The 26,698-nt window shown below is 33.9% G+C and overlaps 2 protein-coding genes across 6 annotated transcripts; both read right to left on the bottom strand.

The window, feature by feature from the left end:
- Positions 1–658: 658 nt before the first annotated feature.
- On the bottom strand, positions 659–26,271 carry LOC100813586 (glutathione hydrolase 1). Of its 5 annotated transcripts, XM_041006930.1 has the most exons (9): positions 26,225–26,271; positions 26,037–26,100; positions 8,773–9,178; positions 8,586–8,650; positions 3,853–4,368; positions 3,501–3,736; positions 2,381–2,645; positions 1,732–1,869; positions 659–1,152 (listed from the first exon to the last, which is right to left on the bottom strand). In XM_041006930.1, exons 4-9 carry the CDS (start codon positions 8,640–8,642, stop codon positions 904–906), a joined length of 1,461 nt encoding a protein of 486 aa, XP_040862864.1. In that variant the 5' UTR covers positions 8,643–8,650; positions 8,773–9,178; positions 26,037–26,100; positions 26,225–26,271; the 3' UTR covers positions 659–903. The 5 variants fall into 5 exon arrangements, 4 of the variants coding, with proteins under 4 accessions (XP_040862864.1, XP_040862865.1, XP_014619731.1 ...); XM_041006931.1 differs by lacking the exons at positions 26,037–26,100; positions 26,225–26,271 and adding an exon at positions 19,527–19,951 and having other exon boundaries at positions 8,586–8,646; positions 8,770–9,178; XM_014764245.3 differs by lacking the exons at positions 26,037–26,100; positions 26,225–26,271 and adding an exon at positions 19,527–19,951.
- On the bottom strand, positions 21,030–26,698 carry LOC100819288 (glutathione hydrolase 1). Its single transcript, XM_003538456.5, has 7 exons — positions 26,225–26,698; positions 26,037–26,100; positions 24,224–24,739; positions 23,872–24,107; positions 22,752–23,016; positions 22,104–22,241; positions 21,030–21,523 (listed from the first exon to the last, which is right to left on the bottom strand). Exons 1-7 carry the CDS (start codon positions 26,596–26,598, stop codon positions 21,275–21,277), a joined length of 1,842 nt encoding a protein of 613 aa, XP_003538504.1. The 5' UTR covers positions 26,599–26,698; the 3' UTR covers positions 21,030–21,274.

The raw sequence follows: 26,698 nt of genomic DNA, 5'->3' as shown, positions 1-26,698 counted from the left end.
AACAAAAAAGTTCGTAGCAGCTATGACAACCTATAATCCTAAATATTAAAAAAATAAATTGGGAGATGTGTTTATGAATTATGAAGTTATGGGATCAAGCTATCTTCACGACTTTACACATTTGGTTATTGGGAGATGTGTTTGAATAAAAGGGAAATGAATAAGAGGTCACTTTTTTTATTATCACATTTGGTTTAGAAATATGAAGAATGGAGAGAAAATGAAGGAGTTGTAATCTCTATTCCATGTTTGTCTCCACTCCAATATTAGGGAAATTTAGAGGAAAGAGAAAACAGTTAACCAAAACACTGGCATATATACAGAAGAAGCTGGTTGAGAGCGTCATTCTCGATTGTGTGTTCCTAGTGGAGTGATCATGGCAGACATATAAATGTACATCAATTGAGTCATCAAGTGATAAATCCTCTTCATAAGTGAAAATTAGAGATTAATTCTATGCATTCCCCTTTTATTTTGATTGAGTTTATAGGAATTATCATTTATTACTTCTATTTGTGTAATATCCACTCCAGTATAAATTAATTCAGACCTTCATCATTTTTCTTGTAATTTGATTGGTGTAGGAAGCTCTCAAGGGCAGAAGAGGAAGCAAAGTGATGTAATTAACTACTGGAGTAGGAGTAGAGACTTGTTGAGATAACCAGAAGAAAATTGTGTACATTTTTCATTCCCATTATTCAATTTAAATACAATTAGCAGTAGAAGAATCATGTAAAGGAGAAAACTTGCATAGATGAGAACAAGCAGGGTAGTTGAACTTGTAGAGACTTTGAGATAACCAGAAGCCAAATTGTATAGATTTTTTATTCCCATTAACGAAATACAGCAAGCAGTGTAAGAATCATGTAAAGGAGAAAACTTGCATAGATGAGATGAATTATCTCAAAAGCCTGCAGGAAAACCACCCTTTCTTGGATCACTCACTGCCACAAGCGTTTCGTTTTCAATCCCTTTATTTTGTTCGTAGGGCACAATAGTGTCTAAAACAATGAATTGGCAAATAGTCCCACCGGCAAGGCCCTTTAGGACATGACCCTTACTTTTAAGGGCTTTCCTGATATCAGCTGGAACTTCAAAGTGGTCACCGAACACAGTTGTCCAATTCTCATAATTAACCACGTTAGGTAGTAGCTGCATAAAACAACATGTCGAGATAAGTACGTAGTCACAATCACAAAAGAGAAAAATATCAGAATAACAGTAGCTACATAAAGACAAAATTCTTATTAATTGAAATGAACCATAGGAGAAAGAGAAACAGCTTACAGGGACAAAAATATGGATTCAAGTTAGAAGTTTTAAATTCTGATAAGTGATAATAACATTTTTCCTCGGTTTTAATGCTGCCATTCATTATATATATAATATATCTATAACACTCTTAAGGTGCGTTGGGAAGAATTTATTACAGTTTATCATGTGGCATAAGTATTTATGAAAATAGCCTATTATTTTGTCCATAAGTTGCTCTTAGCTTAATTCAATTTGTTCTCCAGTATAATTTATGAAAACAATTACAACTTATGAAAACAGTTTAATCATATTTAATTTCCTCTTGAATTAAAGAAACAACTTATACATAATCACTTAAATGACAAACACTTATTCAATAAGCACATAATTAAGTTGTTTATCAGTTTGTGCAAATCAGAGCTTACCAATCAGAGGAAGAAATAACAAGCAACCCCCCAAAAACTTTAAATAGAGTACCTGATGATAGACCCTTGGAGCCGTTACAGAAGAAAAAGGATTCAGTCCTTTAACGAAGTGATTCAAAAGTACTTCTGCAGTTCCACCAATGATGAAACCACCTCCACTTGCACCTACTACAGCTTTTAGCTTCCCATCCTGTATAGGCATGGTAAGAAATCATTGCAAGTAAAGAATATGAGTACCTTGAATTAATAATAGTGAAAGGATTTCATAACCATTGCAATCAACATTTGTTCTTTTGTATGCTTGATAAGAGTGATTGTGTTATTTAATAAAGGTTAAATTAATCGGTTGGTTCCTAAAATATTAAAATATTTGAACATTTTCAAATAGGTCTCGAAACTTTCTTTTTTTATTAAGTCCCTAAACTAAAAAACCCTAGTGACTCATTTAAAAAAAATTACATGATGAAGAACCCAATTAATAAATTTTAGTTTCAAGATCTACTTGAAAACACTCAAATAGTTCGGGGACCAATTGACTAATTTCACCTTTAATAAATTAAAATTCTTTTTATCTCTATCTCTTGATGAAGCTCAACTTGAGCAGTAGTGGGTGAAATGAATGTTAGTGGGTGACATGGATGGTAATGTGGAAGAGGATATCCACATTTAAGAAAGTCAAATCTTGATAAAGGATTGATTACCTTAAGGACAATAGTGGGTGACATGGATGATAGTGGCCGCTTTCCTGGCATGATGAAATTGGCAGGAGCTGGTGGTGGAACATCCTTGGTAACATTTCTAGGGATGGAAAAATCATCCATTTCATTGTTCAGTACTATTCCTGTACTTGGTGAAAGGATCTTTGAACCAAAATATGAATTTACAGTGCATGTCATGGCAATGGCGTTTCTCTCGGGATCTATTATACTTAAATGACTTGTACCATGATCATTTATCGGATTCCACCTGCGAACACAGTTCAGCACAACTGAGAATTCTGTATTGCCACAAAATTAATTTTAGTTTAGAACTTATTTTTAATTGGATCTTTATATATATAATACAACTTAGTGCCCATACATACAATCATTTTAAACTTCCTTTTTATCATGTCATGTTAACACTGTGAGTAACAGAATGTAATGTGAGGCTGCTACTATATGCTGGTTTGTGAAGATTGAATTCATTACTTCACTTGACGGTTAAATGACATTGGTGGTTCTAACTGAATAAGCCTAGATACTAGATAGTTGTTCTGTTGTAAACCGTGTCGTTCACTACATAGTTGTTCTGTTGTAAACCGCGTAGTAACATAGCTGCATCACCTCTCAGTTTCCGTTAAGCCAAATGCATCTATAAATTAAAATCATTTGTACTTACAAAAACTAAATTAAATGTGAACTAAACTGTAATCAGGGCTACTTTTAAGGACAAATACAATTTAGATAGACACGTACAGCATAATCAAGTTGACCAAATGCCTAAAACACCTAAAGTCAACCTTTGTATACAAGTTGCAGACACTTCCTCAATCAAGATATATCTTTCTATATGTTTCAAGTTGACTATATTATGAAACCAATTGGTCAAGAAATTGATTTCATTGAATCTTTCAACTCTAGTTTATGGAGACGCGCAAGTTATGATGCATTAATTGTCAACATTTGCTGCATTTTATTCTTGTCATTCACACCAAAAGCTGCATATTGCTAGTGTGTGAGGTAGCATAAGACAAACATGGAATCTAAAGAGCCTAATTAACTAGCACAGGCATGAATCAATGTGAAAATTAGTGTAAACTCAATGAACTTAGGAGCTTACCTGCCGCCGTAATGACTGGGGCCAAAAGTCTTATTATCATTGATGTCATTTTTCAACACTTTAGCAAAACTATGAGAAAGCATATCAGAAAGAACCTCAGTTATATTTACAAAATCAGGGTCACCAAGATTCATTCTCACGGCAAATACATGCTTCAAAGCTTCAATTTCTCGATGGAAGCCAAGGGCACCAGAAAGGCCAGAAGGGAGCTTATATTGATCTAGAATGTTCAGCAGCTGTAACAAAAGACAGCATTGGCTAAATCCCTTAATTTGCTAATAATAAGGTAGATATCAAGAAAAGAAAAAACTTGTTAACAATAACACATAGGTAGTGAATCAGATAGACTTACTAGCATCATTGGATGCCCACCTGAAGGGGGAGGCATGCCAAGGAGCGTTAGTCCAAGAACATCATTAGATATGGGTTCCTTCTGTTTAACAGTGTAACTTTTGAGGTCTTTCATGCTCAATATCCCTCCAGCATTCTGAACATCTTTAACTAAATTAAGACCAATCAATCCATCATAGAAGGCTTGTGGACCAGACTCGGATATTGTTCTGAGAGTCTCAGCTAGTTTGTTATTGTAGCAAATGTCACCTATATTCAAGAGTTTTCCATTTGGTGCAAATATGCTACGAAGACCCTTGTCTTCCAATATATCTGACTCTGATGCTTCCATCTGCATGTGGAGGAATGGTGATACTTTAAACCCTCTACGTGCTAGAAACTCAGCTGGCTTTATAAGTCTTTTCCATGGAAGCTTCCCATGTTGTTTCCACGCCTCATGAAGGCCAGCAAGTTCTCCAGGAACTGCTACAGATAGGCCACCTTTGGCCTTCAAAGTAGTATTTCCAGCATACATATCCTGACAAAAATGGATAAATCATGTTTAATACACCTTATGAATTGTTTACAACTATTTAAAAAATTAAGTACTACATAATTTTTATATTTTAAACTTTAAAATCAGTGCCGATTTTAAACATCCAAAAGTTACACGATTTTATTAAGAAAGGAAACACTTATCACACTTGGGTTTCTGATGCAATAATACTGTCTTCCCTAATAAAATTTTTCTCAGAAAGGATTCCTCCAGATAAAATAAATCTATTTAATGGATTAATATCTCCCAATATGTGTTCTAGCATGCACATGGATCTAAGGATCAAACTCCTAACCACATGGTGTATGGCTATTTTCCAACCATAACACACCATGTTAGTTAAACATTTTATTTTAACATAACGACTACCTAATTTATTTCTGCATTCATTTCCTCTTTTCTATTTTATGTTTTTACTTTTAATTTGTAAAACTGTCACATTGTTTTCAATCTATTTTCTGTTTTCAAATGTTTGTACTGTATGGTTATTTTCCAACCATGTAACATCCCAATTTTCGTAAACTAGATTAAAAAAGATTGTTATTTATAAATAAATAGAGTTTTAAAAAAATGATGAGATTTTATAAATAAATAAATAAGGAGATATAATTATTAATTAAAATAATGATTTGAGAGAAAATAAAAAGAGTATTTTATTTATTTGTTTGATAGAGAATAAAATAAAGTTTGTTTTTATAAAATAATAAATAAATAAATAGAGTAAATAATAGGTCGTAAATGCCCCTAGCTATAAATAGCAACATGCTAGGTCAGTTTTCAGACTGACTCCGCAGTTTTCTCTGCCTCACAATTTCGTTTTTTTCTCTTCTCCCAAAACCCTCTCTTTTTTCCGCAGGCCACCTAACCTATCTCAGAAAAACGACGATCTCGGACTCGTTCATCGTCGTGAAATTTGAACACTAAGTTCGCAGCTCAATTCCGAGAATTCTCACCGTTGGAAATTTTGATATCATGTTTGAGCTCAGAGAAATACCTTTCGCATTGTAGTCTTTTCCTTTCCCGCAGAAACCAAAAACGGTCTCAGTAAAATTACGATCCCGGTTTCGTTAACCGTTGGATTTTCATGAAATTTGGGTATGTTGTTCGAAATTCAATTTCGCACACTTTCACCGTTGGGATTTGTGAGATAATGTTCGTGGAAGGAGAAAAAGGAATCGCATGAAGACAGTACAAGTGGAGGCTTCAATCTCTTCTCCGTCTCTCTGACGTTTGAGAATTTTATCGGAGCAGTCGGAGGAATAACTGGAGGAATCTCAGGAACGTGAGTCCGCTTAGAGGTAAGGGATGAGTTATTCACAATTGGAGATTAGTGAGAACATGTGTAGGGATCCTTAGAGATATCAATTGGAATGGGCTTTGGGGTGTTCTTGCAATTTTTATTTTATCCTTTTAATTATTACAGTGAATTATATATGTTTGATGAATCAGTTGATGTCCCAATGAGAAATTGCTATGAAATTAATGTGTTCTTGTGTTGAGTGTGAACCCCTTAGAAAAATTAAGCTCTTTTTATTAACGTAAATTATATTTTAAATAATATTATTCAATGACTTATTTTATACAAATTATTATCTTGTTCTAATTTTTCTACGACGATAATCAACATGTTATGTGTATATAATTATTGTAATACTAAAATAATAAATTAAAGAAAATTATAAAGTTAATGTCTAGTGGTAATTTCTTTTGATGTAATATTAAATTGATTGTTAAAGAAATTCTTTGATTAAAAACAATGTAGTTTAATTTACTATATACATATACATATATATGTTTTGTATCATGCAAATATTATTATTGTGTGATGTGTATAAGTTATAAGGTGTAATAAGTTATTATAATGGTATTATAATATTATAGTGAAGATTGAGTAGTACAAAGTTGAATGTGTCAATTTGCGAGATACATGTAAAAATGAGATGATTGATGTGATATTATGAGATGTTAAATTGTGAGCATGATATCTGATTGTGAATAAGTGTGTGTGTTTGACACTTGATGTGACAATAATTATGTTGTGAGCTATGAATTATACAATAATCCGACCAGTGTTATCTTGAGAAAAACGTTGATGCGCAATGTTTAAGAGAAAATGTAGGTTTCCTATTCAGGAACCAGTGTTAAATTGTAGCACAATGTGTTAAACGTGTTTGAAACACGAGTGTGAGGTCGGGGGTATTGTATAATTCATGAGTAGTGCTTATAAATGAAATATGTGATGGTGGATTGTGACATTATGAGATGTGAAATTATGAATGAGTTTTGGTTATAAATAAGTGTGTGATTAACTCTTGATGTGACATTATTTGTGTTGTAAGCTGTGAATTGTACAATAACCCGACCAGTGTTATCTTGAGAAAAGTGTAAATGCGCAGTGTTAAACAGAAAGCGTAGGTTTCCTATTTAGGAACCAATGTTAAATTGTAGCGCAATATGTTGTACGTGTTTAAAACACGAGTGTGAGGTCATGGGTATTGTATAATTCACAAACAGTGTCTGTGTGCTAAAATAATTTTAGGGGTTGGACCTGAATCAAAAGGGAGAGGCCCTGACGGACTCTTCGGAGTGTAGGCCTTGGGGGTCACCGGGTTTGAGTGCTCCTTTAAGCCTATGTTGATCCCATATGGTTGGAGCATTCTCGCAAAACATCGTGACCCTGACTGGTCTCCCTATGATCTTACTTAGTGAGAGTGACCTGACAAACTCATTGTGTAGTGTGTCTTGTTATGTACTCCTAAGCGTCCCAGGGTGGTTTTTCACTGACATGGTACCACATTGCATATAGGCTTGAGTCTTAGCATAACTGTCGCATACGCTTGCTAATTGTTTATTATGAAATTGATGTGTTATTATGTCTTGATCGGAGTGTGTGATTCCTGTGTATAATGATTGATGATTGAAAGGTGTGATTGATGGATGAAAAGTGTGATTGATAAATGACAAAGTGATGAAATAATGTGAGATATGCTAAGTAAATTGTATTTGGCTATTATATGTTGTGTTGTTTCTCTCTAGTAGTTAGCAATGTGATGACTCACTCCCGGTTTGCTGTTTGTGTTTGGATCCTGTGATGATCTTGAACTTTGTGTTCGGGGGAGCAGATGAATAGGTGGATGACTATGAAGAACCTCATGCTAGAGGACACGAGAACACCACGCTCTGATAGGATGTGATATTAGGATATAGGTTCTATATTAATTGTATGAGACTTATATGACTTTCTTTGAGTCGAGATGACTTTATTATTTATTTGGACAAATTTGAATATGATGTAGAAGAAAGTGAATGTGAGCCTTTTACCCATTTGAAAAGCTTGTATTTAAAAATGTTTTAAAAATACTTTTAATTAATATTTGAATTTTTATTCCTTTATTAATATATATGTGAGGGGTAGAGGGTGTCACATAACACAGCATGTTGGTTAAACATTTTATTTTAATATAACAACTACTTAATTTATTTTTGCATCCATTTCCTCTTTTTTATTTTATGTTTTTACTTTTAATTGGGAAAACTGTCACATTGTTTTCGATATATTTTCTGTTTTCAAATGTTTGTACTATATGGTTATTTTCTAACCCTAACACCCCATGTTGGTTAAATATTTTATTTTAATATAACAACTACTTAATTTATTTCTGCATTCATTTCCTTTTTTATTTATGTTTTTACTTTTAATATGTAAAACTGTCACATTGCTTTCAATCTATTTCCTGTTTTCAAATGTTTGTACAGAAAACAGAAAAAAAAAGTTTTTTTTAGGGTTCCCTTCCTTAAAAATCTTTGAAAACTAAGAATACAGTTTAAAACAATGTATCAATTTTGTAAATTAAAAGTAAAAATAGAAAATGAAAACACAAAAAAAATAAACATGCCCTTGTATTTTTATCAGATACTTTTTATTTTATTTCTTTAATAATTTAGTGCCTAAAGACACCATTAGCCTTTGTGTTAAAAAAAAAATCAATACAAGGTTATGTAATGATGAAAGAAAATGAAATAAACAAGGATCAAAATGTTGAGTTTTTTTTTATGGTTTTCTCTCTTTTTCTCTTGAGTCTCAATCATATAACAAATCCATCAATTTAAAAAAAAATAAAAATATAATAAGCATACGAAAAATCCAAAAATTGAAAAAGGAAATAATGATTTAGATGGTTAAAGAGTTAAAAGGGTACCTTGCAAGAAAGAGCAGGAGCAGTTTCTCTCATATCAAAAGCCTTTGCCACCCCCATTATTCAACCTGAGAAGCATAAGGAATTATAAGATTGGTTTGGTGGGAAAAGAAAAAAAGAGGGAGGGAAAAATAAAAAAAACTAATAATTAACGACTAACATTTGTAGATAATAATTAAAAAAAGAAAACCTGAGAAGCATAAAGGCACCACCACCAAGGCCACTTGAAGCAGGACTCACAACCCCCAAACAAAGGGCAGAAGCCACTGCTGCATCCACTGCATGCCCTCCTTCTCTCAGAACATCCTTCCCAATCCTTGAGCATCTACCGTCATCAGTGGCAACAGCCCCATTGTGGACATAGATCACCTTACCTCTGTGTTTTGTGCCTCCATTTGTGGCCTCAATGCCCTCAGCAGAGGCCAAATTTGAAAGCAAAAGCACAGCAATGGCATGCCATAATAAAACGGATACAACAACACTTGACATGTATGGGGACAGGATTTGGTGTAGGGAATGAAACTGTTGCTGCTGACCTGTTGTTGACTTATGAAGCCGAGACATGGATGGCGCTTCTTCTGCTTTAGTTCAGTTTGCTGTCATAACATAAAGCAAAAAAATGGATGACGGCAGTTTCCAATATTTGTGTACTTTTCTTATCGGAGTGCGCATTATATAGTGTTATTGATTATAGTCAAAAGTGGATCAAGGCAACCTCGGTGCTTATATTACGTTGACTAAATTTCGGTTTTGTTGATTATGTTCTAGTGTTATAGATATATTATATATTAATGGAGAATTTAACTAATTAAATATTATTGTTGAGAAGAACCGATTTGGAAGGGTGAACACAGTTTTTTTTTATAATAGGCATCGCTCATCATACTGTGAATTGTGTACATTACATTACATGTACTATTTAAAAAAAAAAAAGATTGAGATGTACTCCCAGCCCCAGGTAAACATATTGTATGAGCCTGGTTAGTAGTTACTATTTGGACATTTTTTTTATATTAATAATTTGTTACTACTTACATATTGACTAACGAGTCTCAAATAAAATGCTATATGAGAGCAATCTTATGTGAAATTCTTGAAACCAATTACATTCATATCATATACATAAATATCAATTATAAAAAGAGCTAAAAGTGTACACATGAAATACAATAAGTGATTGATTATACTGATTTTGAATTTAATTCCCTCACATAATGTTTCGTTTCGTAGAGGAAAAAAATGTGATTGAGAGAAAAGATTATACTAAAGATAACTAATCATATTCTCCAAGAATACTCCGCACTAATAGTGATAAAAAAAAAAAAGAAATACAATTCAAGCATTTTACTTAAAAGAGATTATGAAAAAATTGAAGAGAGAGAATTTTATTAGGACAATAATATTTAAAATATTACAACAGTATTATAAAAAAAATAGAACATACTATTACATTACTATAGTACTTTTTTTTAATACAAAGTATAAATATTTTTATTAGTACTCCAATAGTTAAAATAATTTAAATATGACAATAGTCAAAAGGACAGACTTTTTTATATAAAATATTAAATATAATTTTTTGAAAATATTTTATTGTTTTAAATTCATTAGCATTGAATAATTTAATGATAAAAATAGAATACATTCATTACATTATGAAATATTTTCGAAGGACTCATGAAACAATAAATTTTAGATTAGGAAAAATCTCCCATTTGAAAAACACATTAAATAAATATTAAATGTGTTTAGCATTAAATAATTATAACTAGGCAAAAAAAATTAAATAATTATTTCAAGGACACATTAAATGTCATACTTTTTTTATATAAAAGATTAAATGCAAAATTTTGAAAACATCTTATTGATTTAAATTCATTAGCATAAAGTAATTTAATGATAAAAATAGAATACATTCATTACTATAATAAATATTATTCAAGGACTCATGAAACTACATTAAACAAATAAATTAATTAAGAATAAATTATATAAAGTGCTCATCATTTAGATGGAAAAAATATGCTAAATTTTCCTTTCTTCATTATAGAAAATAAATTTTCACAGCCAACTCTCAAATCCGATTAATTTCTGTATACTAATTTTATTTAAAAGCTCATTATATATATATATATATATATATATATATATAAACACGTGGTTAATATATATATATATATATATATATAACACGTGATTGGTGTGGACAAGTGGTCCCCGAAAAACCTCGTCCTTAGAATTTCGTCGTCCTACTTCAGAACTTGATTCAGCACTTTGTCACTTAGGTCTTAAGATGTTTTGTTTGATTTAGAAGATGAAAATAAAAAGAATGAGAATAAAAGAAATTTGATTTGAATTAAAGTAAATCATTAAAGCCCGTGAATTTCACAAAATAAAGAATATTTTTTTAATATTATTTTTCTCTTCTATAGTGAACACACCCTTAAAGTTAAGGTGTATACATGCTATGTTGTTTGATTAAAGCTACCTTACGCGTGGCAAACGTTTGAAAGCAACTTATACCAAGCGTATGGATTGTCTCTTTGAAGCATTATAGATATCCATTATCTCAGGATATCCGATATGTTGTTGAGCCATACCCAAGACATTAAGCAGTTTATGATAACTTTGATGCAAGATATCTATAAACTAAAGAGATAACACACCAATTGATATCAATATTCGACGTTCTGATACACAAGATCCTCCTAAGAGGCGAGTGTAGAACATACTAGCTGTTGAGAGTTTCAAATGATAATCATTATATGAATCAGAGTTTCAGAGAAGTGAGAAATTTTAGAAGAAAGACATTTTAGTAAGAAGAGAGCATTATTGAATTCAGTGTGCCTTAACATACAGACTCATCCTCTTTATATAGGAGAGGATTCGAAACTAACATCCAAAATCTTATCCGTGAAAAGATAAGATTATTACAACATAGAATCTACTTTATTATTGATAAGATAAGGTTGCATAGTCACAAGATAAGGCAACCTTTAAACTACTGACACGTGGCACACAACCAGGATAAGATAAGGGTTATCCTTATCCTGAAGATTACTCTCTCTACAGCACACCTCTGTACAGCTGTTTTCCATCCGACATTAGTCTGACCTGTAGTCGGATCTGGTGGATAATGACAAGTTGTAATTTTGCACCTCTGATCTTGTGAGACTTCCATATACCGGGTGATGATAACAGTACTTCTTCTTGTGCAATAAATCCTCCATTAATTGAGCATTATAGTCTTCCCAGTCTCTGTCTAATGAAGAATAATCATCAGCTAAATCTTCTGCCTTTTGAAACACTGGTTCTGGAATATAAAACTCTGTTCTGATTTGTCCATCGTTAGTATTCTGGGGTATTATCCTATCAGTAGGATAACTTTCTTTTGGCCTTTGAGATGAAGTTGGCAGATTTGGATCTACAGTCTTGTATGAGTAATTATTGATCTCACAGAGATGCCTTGCTAGCGGATGACGATAACTTTCTTCCAAGGGATATGCTTCAAAAGTTCCCCAGACTTAAGCTTCATTTCTAGACCAGAGTTGTCCCTGTTCCATGAAATAAGGACGATGAATAATCACAATAGAAACTAAATTCTCTATGTGATCTTCTAAAATCCCTTTTTGTCTTTCAATATCCAGAATTTGCTTCAACTTCATACGCCACCATGCCAAAGGAGAAAACCATTCTAACATCGTCCATAAAAGATATTCATCCTTGTATGGATCTGTCAACATGTTGTATGTCATCAAAGGTTTTATGGCGATGGAAATTGAATACTGCACTGTGTTACACCAGATGGCCCAAATGGTTGGTTCACACAGATCCCACCCAACATCACAGAACAATTCAAATATACCTCCAAAGGGTATTTCAGGGTTAAATATCTCTGTTGGGGTATGTTTGAACCTCATGGTCTCATGTAGAAAATGGAAATAATGGGACTTGGCATATTCAAGGATTTGTGCAGGAGTAGGGGTGACTAGTCCTGGAGGGAACATCTTAACAGTCTTGGCTGTCTCAGATAATGATTTTGCCATGAATATCAGTGGGAAGGAGTGAGTGGAGGTTATTACCTTAACAGTTTTGTGGGTTGGCCTGGATAGGAAATCAGGAATCAGATTATTCTTCCCTTTGATGTGTTTCACACAAAAATCATATCTAGAGAACCAATCCTTGAGCCTTAAGATTTGAGGATCTGGTGGTATCTTGTTTTTGAACTCCAAGATTTTTGGAAATGATGAATTATCTATATGAACCTGGAACCGGTGTCCCCTTAAATGAAAATAAAATTTTTTGATTCCATTTTTTACCGCCAAAGCTTCTTTGAATGTGGTGTGATAGTGCTTTTCTGCTTCCTTGAATTGTCCACTAGCATGGCCACAATAATAATTCTTCTCTCCTTCTTGTTCTATCATGATAGCTCTCCAATAATGATCACTTGCATCAATTTGTAATATCCTCTGGCCTGTTCCAGGGATCTTCAACGCTGGGGGATTTTGAGCAATCTTTTTGAGTTCTTTGATAGCTATCGTCTGTTCTTCTGACCATGGAGAAAAGTTTTCCTTCAAAAGTCTGGATAAAGAACTGGTATATTGGGCTGCTCTGGGGATAAAATCTCGGATATAATTCACAATTCCTAAGAATTGTTGGATTTGTTTAACCGTGAGATTTTCATCAGGAAAGTTTAATAGCTCTTGAGCTATGTGAGGCTGAGGCTTGTAGGTACCCTGGGAAAAATGCATCCCTAAGAAATCAATCTGGGATTGGGCAAGCTGGATCTTTTTTTCTGAAAGCATGATCCCATGTTGATCTGCTATTTCAAAGAATTGGTTCAACAATTTTTTATGAGAGGCAATATCTTTTGAAAAAAGGAGAATGTCATCTATGTAGACAAGAGTGTTTTCCAAGATGGGTTCAAAGATTTTGGTCATGGCTTTCTGGAAGAGAGAAGGTGCTACTTTTAAACCAAAAGGTAAGACTGTCCACTGATACTGAGCATTTGGAATACAAAATGCTGTTTTGTATCGATCTTCTGGTTTTAGGCCAAGTTGCCAAAAACCTGATTTTAAATCAAACTTTGAAAATAAGTTTGATTCTCTGATCAAGGTGGGGAGAGATGAAGCCTTTGGGATAGGGAACTTATCATCTTTAAGAAAATGATTAAGAGGCTTATAGTCAATGATTAACCTTTTCTTTCCCCTTAATTTTTCAGCCCTTTTTTCTACATAGAAAGTTTGGCATGCCCAGTTTGACTTAGTTGGCTCAATCAATCCTTGCCTTAGTAGATCATGGCATTCTTTTCTGGCTGCTTGAAGATCTGATGGTGTCATTCCTGGATGAGTTGCTTTTGTTGGATTAATATCTTCATTTAGCTTAAATTTCAAGTCAACAAAGTATTCTTCATTTTTCTATAAAGGATATGGATGATTGAATTCTTTATGACTGTCTGCACACAGGGAAGAAATTTTTTGTTTAAATTCTCCAACTTCTAGAGGGGCTTCCGCCAAAGAGAAGAGCCTGGTAGTTTCTGAGAAAGGCTTGAATTCTCTTTTGAACTTGATCCCAGTAGAATGTATTTGGAGTTTGTTGGCAGCAGTATACACATCCATTCCTATGAGGAGATCTCTATCACGCAATTTGCTTCCAATCACCTTGGTCCAGATGATACAATCAGGGAAAAACTTGATACCTATAGGAGCATGTGTCACTAGGTCAGTTTTGAAAACCTTTCCATCCGCTGCTACAAAGTAGGCCACTTCATTTTTCCAACATTCTTGTGGAAGGATATCTGGATCCATCATCGTCCTTTGAGCTCCAGTATCAATAAAGGCAATAACCTTAATTGGTTTTTCAAACTTCTTTGCCAATACCTGAATTTCAACGCATGGTCGAGGAATTGCAGGCTTGATCGATTGTTCTTCTTGTATGGAGAAGATGGGAATTGGAGGTGCTGAGGATTCTTCATCAGAAGAATCGGTCTGGTTCAAGGCAAATTCAGTCTCCTCATCTGGCTCGCTTTGTTCAGAATACAGAGATTCTATATCTTCATATTCACCAATTTGGAGATGAGAGATTAGTCTTATGGCTTTTTGTGACTTTTTTGGACAATTTTTTGCAAAATGTCCTGTCTGGTTGCATATGAAACATCTTTGTCCTCTGGATTTTCCTCTCCTTTGGCTTCTCCTGAAGAACTTTAGTGGCCTCCTTTTCTCCTTTGTTTGGGTTTGTATAGCTTTCTTTTTCTTCGGTGAGCAGTGACAAGCTTTCTCTCTGCATTTGATCTCCAAGTAAGGTTTTCTGCAAGCTCTGGTATATTTGGCTTTTCTGTTCATGATGTCAGAGAAATACTGGTGTTGCCTGCATAATTTGTCAACGACCTCCAGAGTAAATTGGTGGATTTGTCCCATAGACATGGTCGAAAAATCCATTTGGGCGGCTGTTACCATCTTGTTTAACTCTGGTTGTATCTCCTCTGATAATGATGCTACATATGTATCTTTAGGCTTGGATCATTAAGGCCATTGAGAAGATAAAATCTCTAGTTCATTCTTTGGAAGTGTCTGTCTAAATATTTTATTTTTAAAGAACAACACCTCATCTCAACGAATTCTTGCCTCATCTTTCTTTCAATGATTTTCCTTTCTCCAATAAATTATTGATGGAGAGTTCCTAGAACGGCTGTGGTAGATCCCAGTTCATGGAACTGATTTTGACGCACAGCTCCTAGATTGTGGTACCATTCCTTCAGTGTTCCCGTCATTCGACAACAAAATTCTTCAATCACTTTGTAAGGATCGGCATCTTTCATGAATTTTGTGTCCAGCCATGCTCCCATCTCGATGAGTTTTTTCCTCCACTCCCTTGGGGGAGTATCATCAAGGGTAAACCAGGGTCCTGTATTTGGCTTGGAAGATGAACTCTTAGAAATCACCGGTTCCTCTTCTACAGGTGAATCATAGAATGGTTCTTCTGTGGAGCGAACCATCAATGTATTTGAGATGTCCATGTATCCATTCTCTTCTTCTTCATCAGAGTAAGATCTTTCAGTTTCTGACGAAGATCTTTCAGATTCTGTTTCAGTTTCATCAGTTTCTTCTGAGGCTTTTTGCTTTTTTTTTAATCGAAAACTGGGAATATGGATCTTGGGAATCCTGAAAGTTATGAGGGTCATTGTTTTGGGTTTCTCCCATTCTTGTAGGAGATCCAGTTGACTATTGGGAAGAGATATTTAATCTTGTAGATTCTTTCTTTGGAGGTTCTGGTTTTTTCTTATAAGCAGAAGCTGTGGGCAAAGACCAAGATTGGCTAGCTTTGGGAAATAAATAGTCTGGAGGGTTTGGAAATGGAGAATAGAAAGTGGGAGAATGAGGGGTTAAAAAGGAATACGGATCTAAGACAGACTTTTGTTTTTCTGTCATCTTTGACCCTATGTATCGATCTAGATCCTGAACTTGAGCTTTAAGCCTCCTTATTTCTCTTTCTTTGGCATCAGATGCTGCCCCAAAAGTAGTCTTTCTCCATTCTTCTTCAAGGCGAACAATTTCTTTGGAAAGCTGATGGTATTGCTTTTTCATCCTATCAGACAGATACTATAGCTTCTCATCATTTGTGCTCACTTGGGTACATATCTTGTCAATCTTCTCATCTATCTTTTTCAAGAGATGATTTTGAGCTCTGGAATTATCTGTCTGCCAGTTTAAGACTTCTTCGGCCTGACTAGGGCTTTTGAGCTTTCCTTCTGGCCCTACTTCTGTCGGGATTATGTAGGGCTTGGTTGAAACTTTTGTCACTGGATCTGTCTTCTTTTCAAGAGATGGAAACTCTTGATCATAGATGTGGAGGAAAACATCATGCAAGGTATAGGTGTTGCTGGAATCTTTAGAGATGGATGACTCCAACCTAGGATTTCTGCCATCCTTTTTTCTTTCCAAAAAGGATCCTCCGGGAATTTCTTCTTTATCCTCATCCATGGTCCATTCTCGGGATCGCTTCTTCTTTGTGGTGGTGGAGGCGGTTTGCAAGGCTTTGGATCTGGCCTCCATTCATCTTCTTCATCATCATCTTCCTCTTCATCTGTGTCTCCATTGTGTTCATCACAAGAACAGTCTGGATCACACATTTCTGGAGCAACATCCCAGATAAAGTGTCCATTTACTTTATCTGAATATATCACACTTCCATCAGCTTTGACAGCAAATATAGGCATTCTGCTGTCTTCTTTAACTTTAGGTTTTATCATTAAAGAATGAAAAACTTCTGAAGAGTTGCTACTACTGGCTTCATCAGGTTTCTTGAAGGTTGTGGTCACAAGCTCATCTACTGATCTTCTGAAAGTAGCCTGAGAAGTACTAAGAGGTTTAGTATTTTCTCTGAGCTTCTCGTAACCAATTACCCATTGAAGAGGGATCAACTCCTGCAATTCTTTCCTAGAAATGTTTCTGGGGATCTGGACAATGGATGGAGTTTCTTCTTGGTTATTAGCCAGAACAAATAGAGCACTGTCATGGCTAGTAGGCAAAGATAGATTTACAGCATGATTCTGCAATCTATATATAATCTGATGGTGCAAGGTAGTTGAATGAGCTTCAGATACTTGTTCTGCTCCAGTGATCTGGATTTGGACTTTCATTCTTTGTGAGAGAGTGGGATCTCTCAAGCTGACGTTGTAATTTGGAAAGATGGTGAGAACCACGCTTCCCGCATGAAGGGTAGTTAGAACGGTTCCGATCATAGCATTTTCATAATGGATATAACTGGAGTCTAGAAGAGAGACTCTGGCAGTCACGAGAAGCCCTCTTCTACCATGTAAGGATAACACCAGTCTAATGGCTCCATAATGAAGATGAGTGTATCCCTATTGTTGCCATCCTCTGATAAGTTGTTCGGGGATTTCGATATCGACATATTGCTCCTCAGAAGTAGCAGTTAAGGAGCATTGGTCCATTCTTGAAGACTGGACATATTCTTTCATCTGGGGTTTTCTAGTAGTTATCAAACTAGTGATAGATCTTAACGAGTAACGATGTCTTTTGAATATATTATATGGATTTAGCAAGGGGTTTAAGGACTGAGATATCTGGGCATCTTCTGGAATATATGAATATTTCACAAGTATTTGATACTTAATACAATAAAACTCGAATTTGGATTAAGATACGACAATTTGACACTATTTATTTAGACGTTCGATATTTTTTTTTTACTCAAACTTAATTATTATAAATATTAATACAAATTTTTAATAGACAAAAAATAATCGTAAACGTGTAGTTTCCAATAATAACCTTTATAGTTAGGTGAGAGACTACTTCAATACATACTTGATGAAAGATTCCCCGTTCCATCCAAAATATTTTTTAAACTCCGAAGAATCATATCACATGCTTGGAGTGTCTTTGTTTCAGAATTTTTTTATATTTTACTTTCCATATTTTAAGTGGATTCCATCATTGCTGCATATATATAAAAACACATATTATTAAGGCCACACGAATATTGCTCCTTGGCTGAAAGCCAAGTATTTGCAGATTCATAAGTTGAGGATAGCAGAATATGGAACTTATATTTTAAGTTGAGGAAAGCTAAGTATTTGCAGATTCACAGCATGACGTGGCCTCTCATTTACACATATAAACTCTTGTGATGCGTAATAAATGGATTATGCTCTTAATTCACACGTGCTCTCTTTATGCAGCTACTGTTATTCTGATATTTTTCTCTTTTGTGATTGTGACTACATACTTATCTCGACATGTTGTTTTATGCAGCTACTACCTAACGTGGTTAATTATGAGAATTGGACATATCTACCTCTGAATTTAGCCGGACAACTTTCTATGTTAATGGTCCAATTCTGACAGGCATAAAGAGAGCACGTGTAAATTAAGAGCATAATTTAGTTAATATAGTCATTCTGGATTATGCTCTTAATTCACACGTGCTCTCTTTATGCCAGTCAGAATTGGACCCACTAACATAAAAAGTTGTCCGGCTAAATTCAGAGGTAGATATGTCCAATTCTCATAATTAACCACGTTAGGTAGTAGCTGCATAAAATAACATGTCGAGATAAGTATGTAGTCACAATCACAAAAGAGAAAAATATCAGAATAACAGTAGCTGCATAAAGAGAGCACGTGTGAATTAAGAGCATAATCCATTTATTACGCATCACAAGAGTTTATATGTGTAAATGAGAGGCCACGTCATGATGTGAATCTGCAAATACTTGGCTTTCCTCAACTTAAGTCCAAAATATTACATCAAAAAATATTCTGATGGCTAGAATATTCTGATGTAATATTTTGGACTTAATATATATGGCTAGAATATTTTGAAGTAATATTTTGGACTTAATATTTTGGACATGAATAGGATTTGATATATATGGCTGCACAGCATGACGTGGCCTCTCATTTACACAATATAAACTCTTGTGATGCTGTATTATTTACAGTTAAATTCCTGTTTTTAAGATAAGTTCCATATTCTGCTATCCTCAACTTATGAATCTGCAAATACTTGGCTTTCAGCCAAGGAGCAATTCGTGTGGCCTTAATAATATGTGTTTTTATATATATGCAGCAATGATGGAATCCACTTAAAATATGGAAAGTAAAATATAAAAAAATTCTGAAACAAAGACACCCCAAGAATAAATTCTACTCCATAATTTATAATTTTGTAATTCTCCATAAATTTTAATGAAAGAGTATCATACAAAATGTATTAAATAATGTGTAGCTATAACTCCTCCTCACTTATGGTGATGGGCCAAATATATGATAGTCCTTGTGGAGACTCATTTTCAAATAATACAATTATTTATACTTCATTTCTTTGACTCAATTTTCACAGAAAGTAAAATTAAGAAAACATAGATAAAAGATTATCATATAGTAACTAATAAAAGGTTGATCAATTTTGGAGACTCACAGGTTTTTGATAGAAGTGGAACAAGGAAGACCAAGGAACTTTTTCCGTTTGGCAAAAACTTCATCAGCCAAAGGTCCTTTGTATGGCCGTGGTTTGTAATCAAATGGTGGAAGCTGAAGCCTCCGAGCAATATCATTATCACTTGTTGCAGTTGAAGTGCTCAAACAAGAAGAAGAACCAGGAAGCCTCTTACAAACACCAATGCTTCTCTTCACCATCGCCATGTCTTAACCACTTTTAGTAAACACTACTACCTACACCTTTGTCTCAAACTCATCCATTTTGTAATGTTTTGCATGCTATGTCTCACGAATAATTGACATGGAATCTTGTTAATAGAGTGTTAATTTGGATTAGCTAGCCTTAAAAAAAGATTAAGCGGCAATTCATTTTATTTAAGTAATGTAATAAATGATAATGCAAAGTTTAATAATTTTTTAAGTCATCTATTAGATATATATTGCTTTCCATGATTGTGCTAAAGCAAAAAAGAAAAAAGTAGACTGAATAATGTGGTTTTATTGCCTTTTCTTCCCCACTTGGTTGCTTCGTATAATTACACCATCCATCATCGCATTTTATTTTATAATAAAAAGAACTTCAATATGATAATATAATCATATAATGAGTATAATTGCAATTGAAATTGATCGCCCAACTACAACCATCGTCCTGATCGATCTCTAAATAATTTCTTAAAGGAGGCCAAGAATGCTTTGTCTCATTTGTCTTCTTAGCATATTAAAGGGAAAATTTTTAATAAATAAAACACGCCTAATATCATATAATTGAGGTAAGCAAATGTTATAATTATAGCAGCTATAATCAGTCAATAATCACTTACCAACAAAAAAGTTCGTAGCAGCTATGACAACCTATAATCCTAAATATTAAAAAAATAAATTGGGAGATGTGTTTATGAATTATGAAGTTATGGGATCAAGCTATCTTCACGACTTTACACATTTGGTTATTGGGAGATGTGTTTGAATAAAAGGGAAATGAATAAGAGGTCACTTTTTTTATTATCACATTTGGTTTAGAAATATGAAGAATGGAGAGAAAATGAAGGAGTTGTAATCTCTATTCCATGTTTGTCTCCACTCCAATTTTAGGGAAATTTAGAGGAAAGAGAAAACAGTTAACCAAAACACTGGCATATATACAGAAGAAGCTGGTTGAGAGCGTCATTCTCGATTGTGTGTTCCTAGTGGAGTGATCATGGCAGACTTATAAATGTACATCAATTGAGTCATCAAGTGATAAATCCTCTTCATAAGTGAAAATTAGAGATTAATTCTATGCATTCCCCTTTTATTTTGATAGAGTTTATAGAAATTATCATTTATTACTTCTATTTGTGTAATATCCACTCCAGTATAAATTAATTCAGACCTTCATCATTTTTCTTGTAATTTGATTGGTGTAGGAAGCTCTCAAGGGCAGAAGAGGAAGCAAAGTGATGTAATTAACTTCTGGAGTAGGAGTAGAGACTTGTTGAGATAACCAGAAGAAAATTGTGTACATTTTTCATTCCCATTATTCAATTTAAATACAATTAGCAGTAGAAGAATCATGTAAAGGAGAAAAATTGCATAGATGAGAACAAGCAGGGTAGTTGAACTTGTAGAGACTTTGAGATAACCAGAAGCCAAATTGTATAGATTTTTTATTCCCATTAACGAAATACAGCAAGCAGTATAAGAATCATGTAAAGGAGAAAACTTGCATAGATGAGATGAATTATCTCAAAAGCCTGCAGGAAAACCACCCTTTCTTGGATCACTCACTGCCACAAGCGTTTCGTTTTCAATCCCTTTATTTTGTTTGGAGGGCACAATAGTGTCTAAAACAATGAATTGGCAAATAGTCCCACCGGCAAGACCCTTTAGGACATGACCCTTACTTTTAAGGGCTTTCCTGATATCAGCTGGAACTTCAAAGTGGTCACCGAACACAGTTGTCCAATTCTCATAATTAACCACGTTAGGTAGTAGCTGCATAAAACAACATGTCGAGATAAGTATGTAGTCACAATCACAAAAGAGAAAAATATCAGAATAACAGTAGCTACATAAAGACAAAATTCTTATCAATTGAAATGAACCATACATAGGAGAAAGAGAAACAGCTTACAGGGACAAAAATATGGATTCAAGTTAGAAGTTTTAAATTCTGATAAGTGATAATAAAAATTTTCCTCGGTTTTAATGCTGCCATTCATTATATATATAATATATCTATAACACTCTTAAGGTGCGTTGGGAAGAATTTATTACAGTTTATCTTGTGGCATAAGTATTTATGAAAATAGCCTATTATTTTGTCCATAAGTTGCTCTTAGCTTAATTCAATTTGTTCTCCAGTATAATTTATGAAAACAATTACAACTTATGAAAACAGTTTAATCATATTTAATTTCCTCTTGAATTAAAGAAACAACTTATACATCACTTAAATGACAAACACTTATTCAATAAGCACATAATTAAGTTGTTTATCAGTTTCTGCATATCAGAGCTTACCAATCAGAGGCAGAAATAACAAGCAACCCCCCAAAAACTTTAAATAGAGTACCTGATGATAGACCCTTGGAGCCGTTACAGAAGAAAAAGGATTCAGTCCTTTAACGAAGTGATTCAAAAGTACTTCTGCAGTTCCACCAATGATGAAACCACCTCCACTTGCACCTACTACAGCTTTTAGCTTCCCATCCTGTATAGGCATGGTAAGAAATCATTGCAAGTAAAGAATATGAGTACCTTGAATTAATAATAGTGAAAGGATTTCATAACCATTGCAATCAAGATTTGTTCTTTTGTATGCGTGATAAGAGTGATTGTGTTATTTAATAAAGGTTAAATTACTCAGTTGGTTTCTAAAATATTAAAATATTTGAACATTTTCAAATAGGTCTTGAAACTTTCTTTTTTTATTAAGTCCCTAAACAAAAAAACCCTAGTGATTCACTTAAAAAAATTACATGATGAAGAACCCAATTAATAAATTTTAGTTTGAAGATCTACTTGAAAACACTCAAATAGTTCAGGGACCAATTGACTAATTTAACCTTTAATAAATTAAAATTCTTTTTATCTCTATCTCTTGATGAAGCTCAACTTGAGCAGTAGTGGGTGAAATGAATGTTAGTGGGTGACATGGATGGTAATGTGGAAGAGGATATCCACATTTAAGAAAGTCAAATCTTGATAAAGGATTGATTACCTTAAGGACAATAGTGGGTGACATGGATGATAGTGGCCGCTTTCCTGGCTTGATGAAATTGGCAGGAGCTGGTGGTGGAACATCCTTGGTAACATTTCTAGGGATGGAAAAATCATCCATTTCATTGTTCAGTACTATTCCTGTACTTGGTGAAAGGATCTTTGAACCAAAATATGAATTTACAGTGCTAGTCATGGAAATGGCGTTTCTCTCGGGATCTATTATACTTAAATGACTTGTACCATGATCATTTATCGGATTCCACCTGCAAACACAGTTCAGCACAACTGAGAATTCTGTATTGCCACAAAATTAATTTTAGTTTAGAACTTATTTTTAATTGGATCTTTATATATATAATACAACTTAGTGCCCATACATACAATCATTTTAAACTTCCTTTTTATCATGTCATGTTAACACTGTGAGTAACAGAATGTAATGTGAGGCTGCTACTATATGCTGGTTTGTGAAGATTGAATTCATTACTTCACTTGACGGTTAAATGACATTGGTGGTTCTAACTGAATAAGCCTAGATACTAGATAGTTGTTCTGTTGTAAACCGTGTCGTTCACTACATAGTTGTTCTGTTGTAAACCGCGTAGTAACATAGCTGCATCACCTCTCAGTTTCCGTTAAGCCAAATGCATCTATAAATTAAAATCATTTGTACTTACAAAAACTAAATTAAATTTGAACTAAACTGAAATCAGGGCTACTTTTAAGGACAAATACAATTTAGATAGACACGTACAGCATAATCAAGTTGACCAAATGCCTAAAACACCTAAAGTCAACCTTTATATACAAGTTGCAGACACTTCCTCAATCAAGATATATCTTTCTATATGTTTCAAGTTGACTATATTATGAAACCAATTGGTCAAGAAATTGATTTCATTGAATCTTTCAACTCTAGTTTATGGAGACGCGCAAGTTATGATGCATTAATTGTCAACATTTGCTGCATTTTATTCTTGTCATTCACACCAAAAGCTGCATATTGCTAGTGTGTGAGGTAGCATAAGACAAACATGGAATCTAAAGAACCTAATTAACTAGCACAGGCATGAATCAATGTGAAAATTAGTGTAAACTCAATGAACTTAGGAGCTTACCTGCTGCCGTAATGACTGGGGCCAAAAGTCTTATTATCATTGATGTCATTTTTCAACACTTTAGCAAAACTATGAGAAAGCATATCAGAAAGAACCCCAGTTATATTTACAAAATCAGGGTCACCAAGATTCATTCTCACGGCAAATACATGCTTCAAAGCTTCAATTTCTCGATGGAAGCCAAGGGCACCAGAAAGGCCAGAAGGGAGCTTATATTGATCTAGAATGTTCAGCAGCTGTAACAAAAGACAGCATTGGCTAAGTCCCTTAATTTGCTAATAATAAGGTAGATATCAAGAAAAGAAAAAACTTGTTAACAATAACACATAGGTAGTGAATCAGATAGACTTACTAGCATCATTGGATGCCCACCTGAAGGGGGAGGCATGCCAAGGAGCGTTAGTCCAAGAACATCATTAGATATGGGTTCCTTCTGTTTAACAGTGTAACTTTTGAGGTCTTTCATGCTCAATATCCCTCCAGCATTCTGAACATCTTTAACTAAATTAAGACCAATCAATCCATCATAGAAGGCTTGTGGACCAGACTCGGATATTGTTCTGAGAGTCTCAGCTAGTTTGTTATTGTAGCAAATGTCACCTATATTCAAGAGTTTTCCATTTGGTGCAAATATGCTACGAAGACCCTTGTCTTCCAATATATCTGACTCTGATGCTTCCATCTGCATGTGGAGGTATGGTGATACTTTAAACCCTCTACGTGCTAGAAACTCAGCTGGCTTTACAAGTCTTTTCCATGGAAGCTTCCCATGTTGTTTCCACGCCTCATGAAGGCCAGCAAGTTCTCCAGGAACTGCTACAGATAGGCCACCTTTGGCCTTCAAAGTAGTATTTCCAGCATACATATCCTGACAAAAATGGATAAATCATGTTTAATACACCTTATGAATTGTTTACAACTATTTAAAAAATTAAGTACTATATAATTTTTATGTTTTAAACTTTAAAATCAGTGCTGATTTTAAACATCCAAAAGTAACACGATTTTATTAAGAAAGGAAACACTTACCACACTTGGGTTTCTAATGCAATAATACTGTCTTCCCTAATAAAATTTGTCTCAGAAAGGATTCCTCCAGATAAAATAAATCTATTTAATGGATTAATATCTCCCAATATGTGTTCTAGCATGCACATGGATCTAAGGATCAAACTCCTAACCACATGCTTAAGGTGTATGGTTATTTTCCAACCATAACACACCATGTTGGTTAAACATTTTATTTTAACATAACGACTACCTAATTTATTTCTGCATGCATTTCCTCTTTTCTATTTTATGTTTTTACTTTTAATTTGTAAAACTGTCACATTGTTTTCAATCTATTTTCTGTTTTCAAATGTTTGTACTGTATGGTTATTTTCCAACCATAACACAGCATGTTGGTTAAACATTTTATTTTAATATAACAACTACTTAATTTATTTTTGCATCCATTTCCTCTTTTTTATTTTATGTTTTTACTTTTAATTGGTAAAACTGTCACATTGTTTTTGATATATTTTCTGTTTTCAAATGTTTGTACTATATGGTTATTTTCTAACCCTAACACCCCATGTTGGTTAAATATTTTATTTTAATATAACAACTACTTAATTTATTTCTGCATTCATTTCCTTTTTTTATTTATGTTTTTACTTTTGATATGTAAAACTGTCACATTGCTTTCAATCTATTTCCTGTTTTCAAATGTTTGACAGAAAACACAAAAAAAAAAAGTTTTTTTCAGGGTTCCCGTCCTTAAAAATCTTTGAAAACTAAGAATACAGTTTAAAACAATGTATCAATTTTGTAAATTAAAAATAAAAACAGAAAATGAAAACAGAAAAAAAAATAAACATGCCTTGTATTTTTATCAGATACTTTTTATTTTATTTCTTTAATAATTTAGTGCCTAAAGACACCATTAGCCTTTGTGTTAAAAAAAAATCAATACAAGGTTATGTAATGATGAAAGAAAATGAAATAAACAAGGATCAAAATTTTGAGTTTTTTTTAATGGTTTTCTCTCTTTTTCTCTTGAGTCTCAATCGTATAACAAATCCATCAATTTTAAAATAAAAAAAACTATAATAAGCATACGAATAATCCAAAAATTGAAAAAGGAAATAATGATTTAGATGGTTAAAGAGTTAAAAGGGTACCTTGCAAGAAAGAGCAGGAGCAGTTTCTCTCATATCAAAAGCCTTTGCCACCCCATTATTCAACCTGAGAAGCATAAGGAATTATAAGATTGGTTTGGTGGGAAAAGAGAAAAAAGAGGGAGGGAAAAATAAAAAAAAACTAATAATTAACGACTAACATTTGTAGATAATAATTAAAAAAAGAAAACCTGAGAAGCATAAAGGCACCACCACCAAGGCCACTTGAAGCAGGACTCACAACCCCCAAACAAAGGGCAGAAGCCACTGCTGCATCCACTGCATGCCCTCCTTCTCTCAGAACATCCTTCCCAATCCTTGAGCATCTACCGTCATCAGTGGCAACAGCGCCATTGTGGGCATAGATCACCTCACCTCTGTGTTTTGTGCCTCCATTTGTGGCCTCAATGCCCTCAGCAGAGGCCAAATTTGAAAGCAAAAGCACAGCAATGGCATGCCATAATAAAACGGATACAACAACACTTGACATGTATGGGGACAGGATTTGGTGTAGGGAATGAAACTGTTGCTGCTGACCTGTTGTTGACTTATGAAGCCGAGACATGGATGGCGCTTCTTCTGCTTTAGCTCAGTTTGCTGTCATAACATAAAGCAAAAGAATGGATGATGGCAGTTTCCAATATTTGTGTACTTTTCTTATCGGA

This window comes from Glycine max, chromosome 11, assembly GCF_000004515.6.
Source record: "Glycine max cultivar Williams 82 chromosome 11, Glycine_max_v4.0, whole genome shotgun sequence".
Lineage (NCBI taxonomy): Eukaryota > Viridiplantae > Streptophyta > Magnoliopsida > Fabales > Fabaceae > Glycine > Glycine max.
This window is presented reverse-complemented; position numbering and strand designations above follow the sequence as displayed.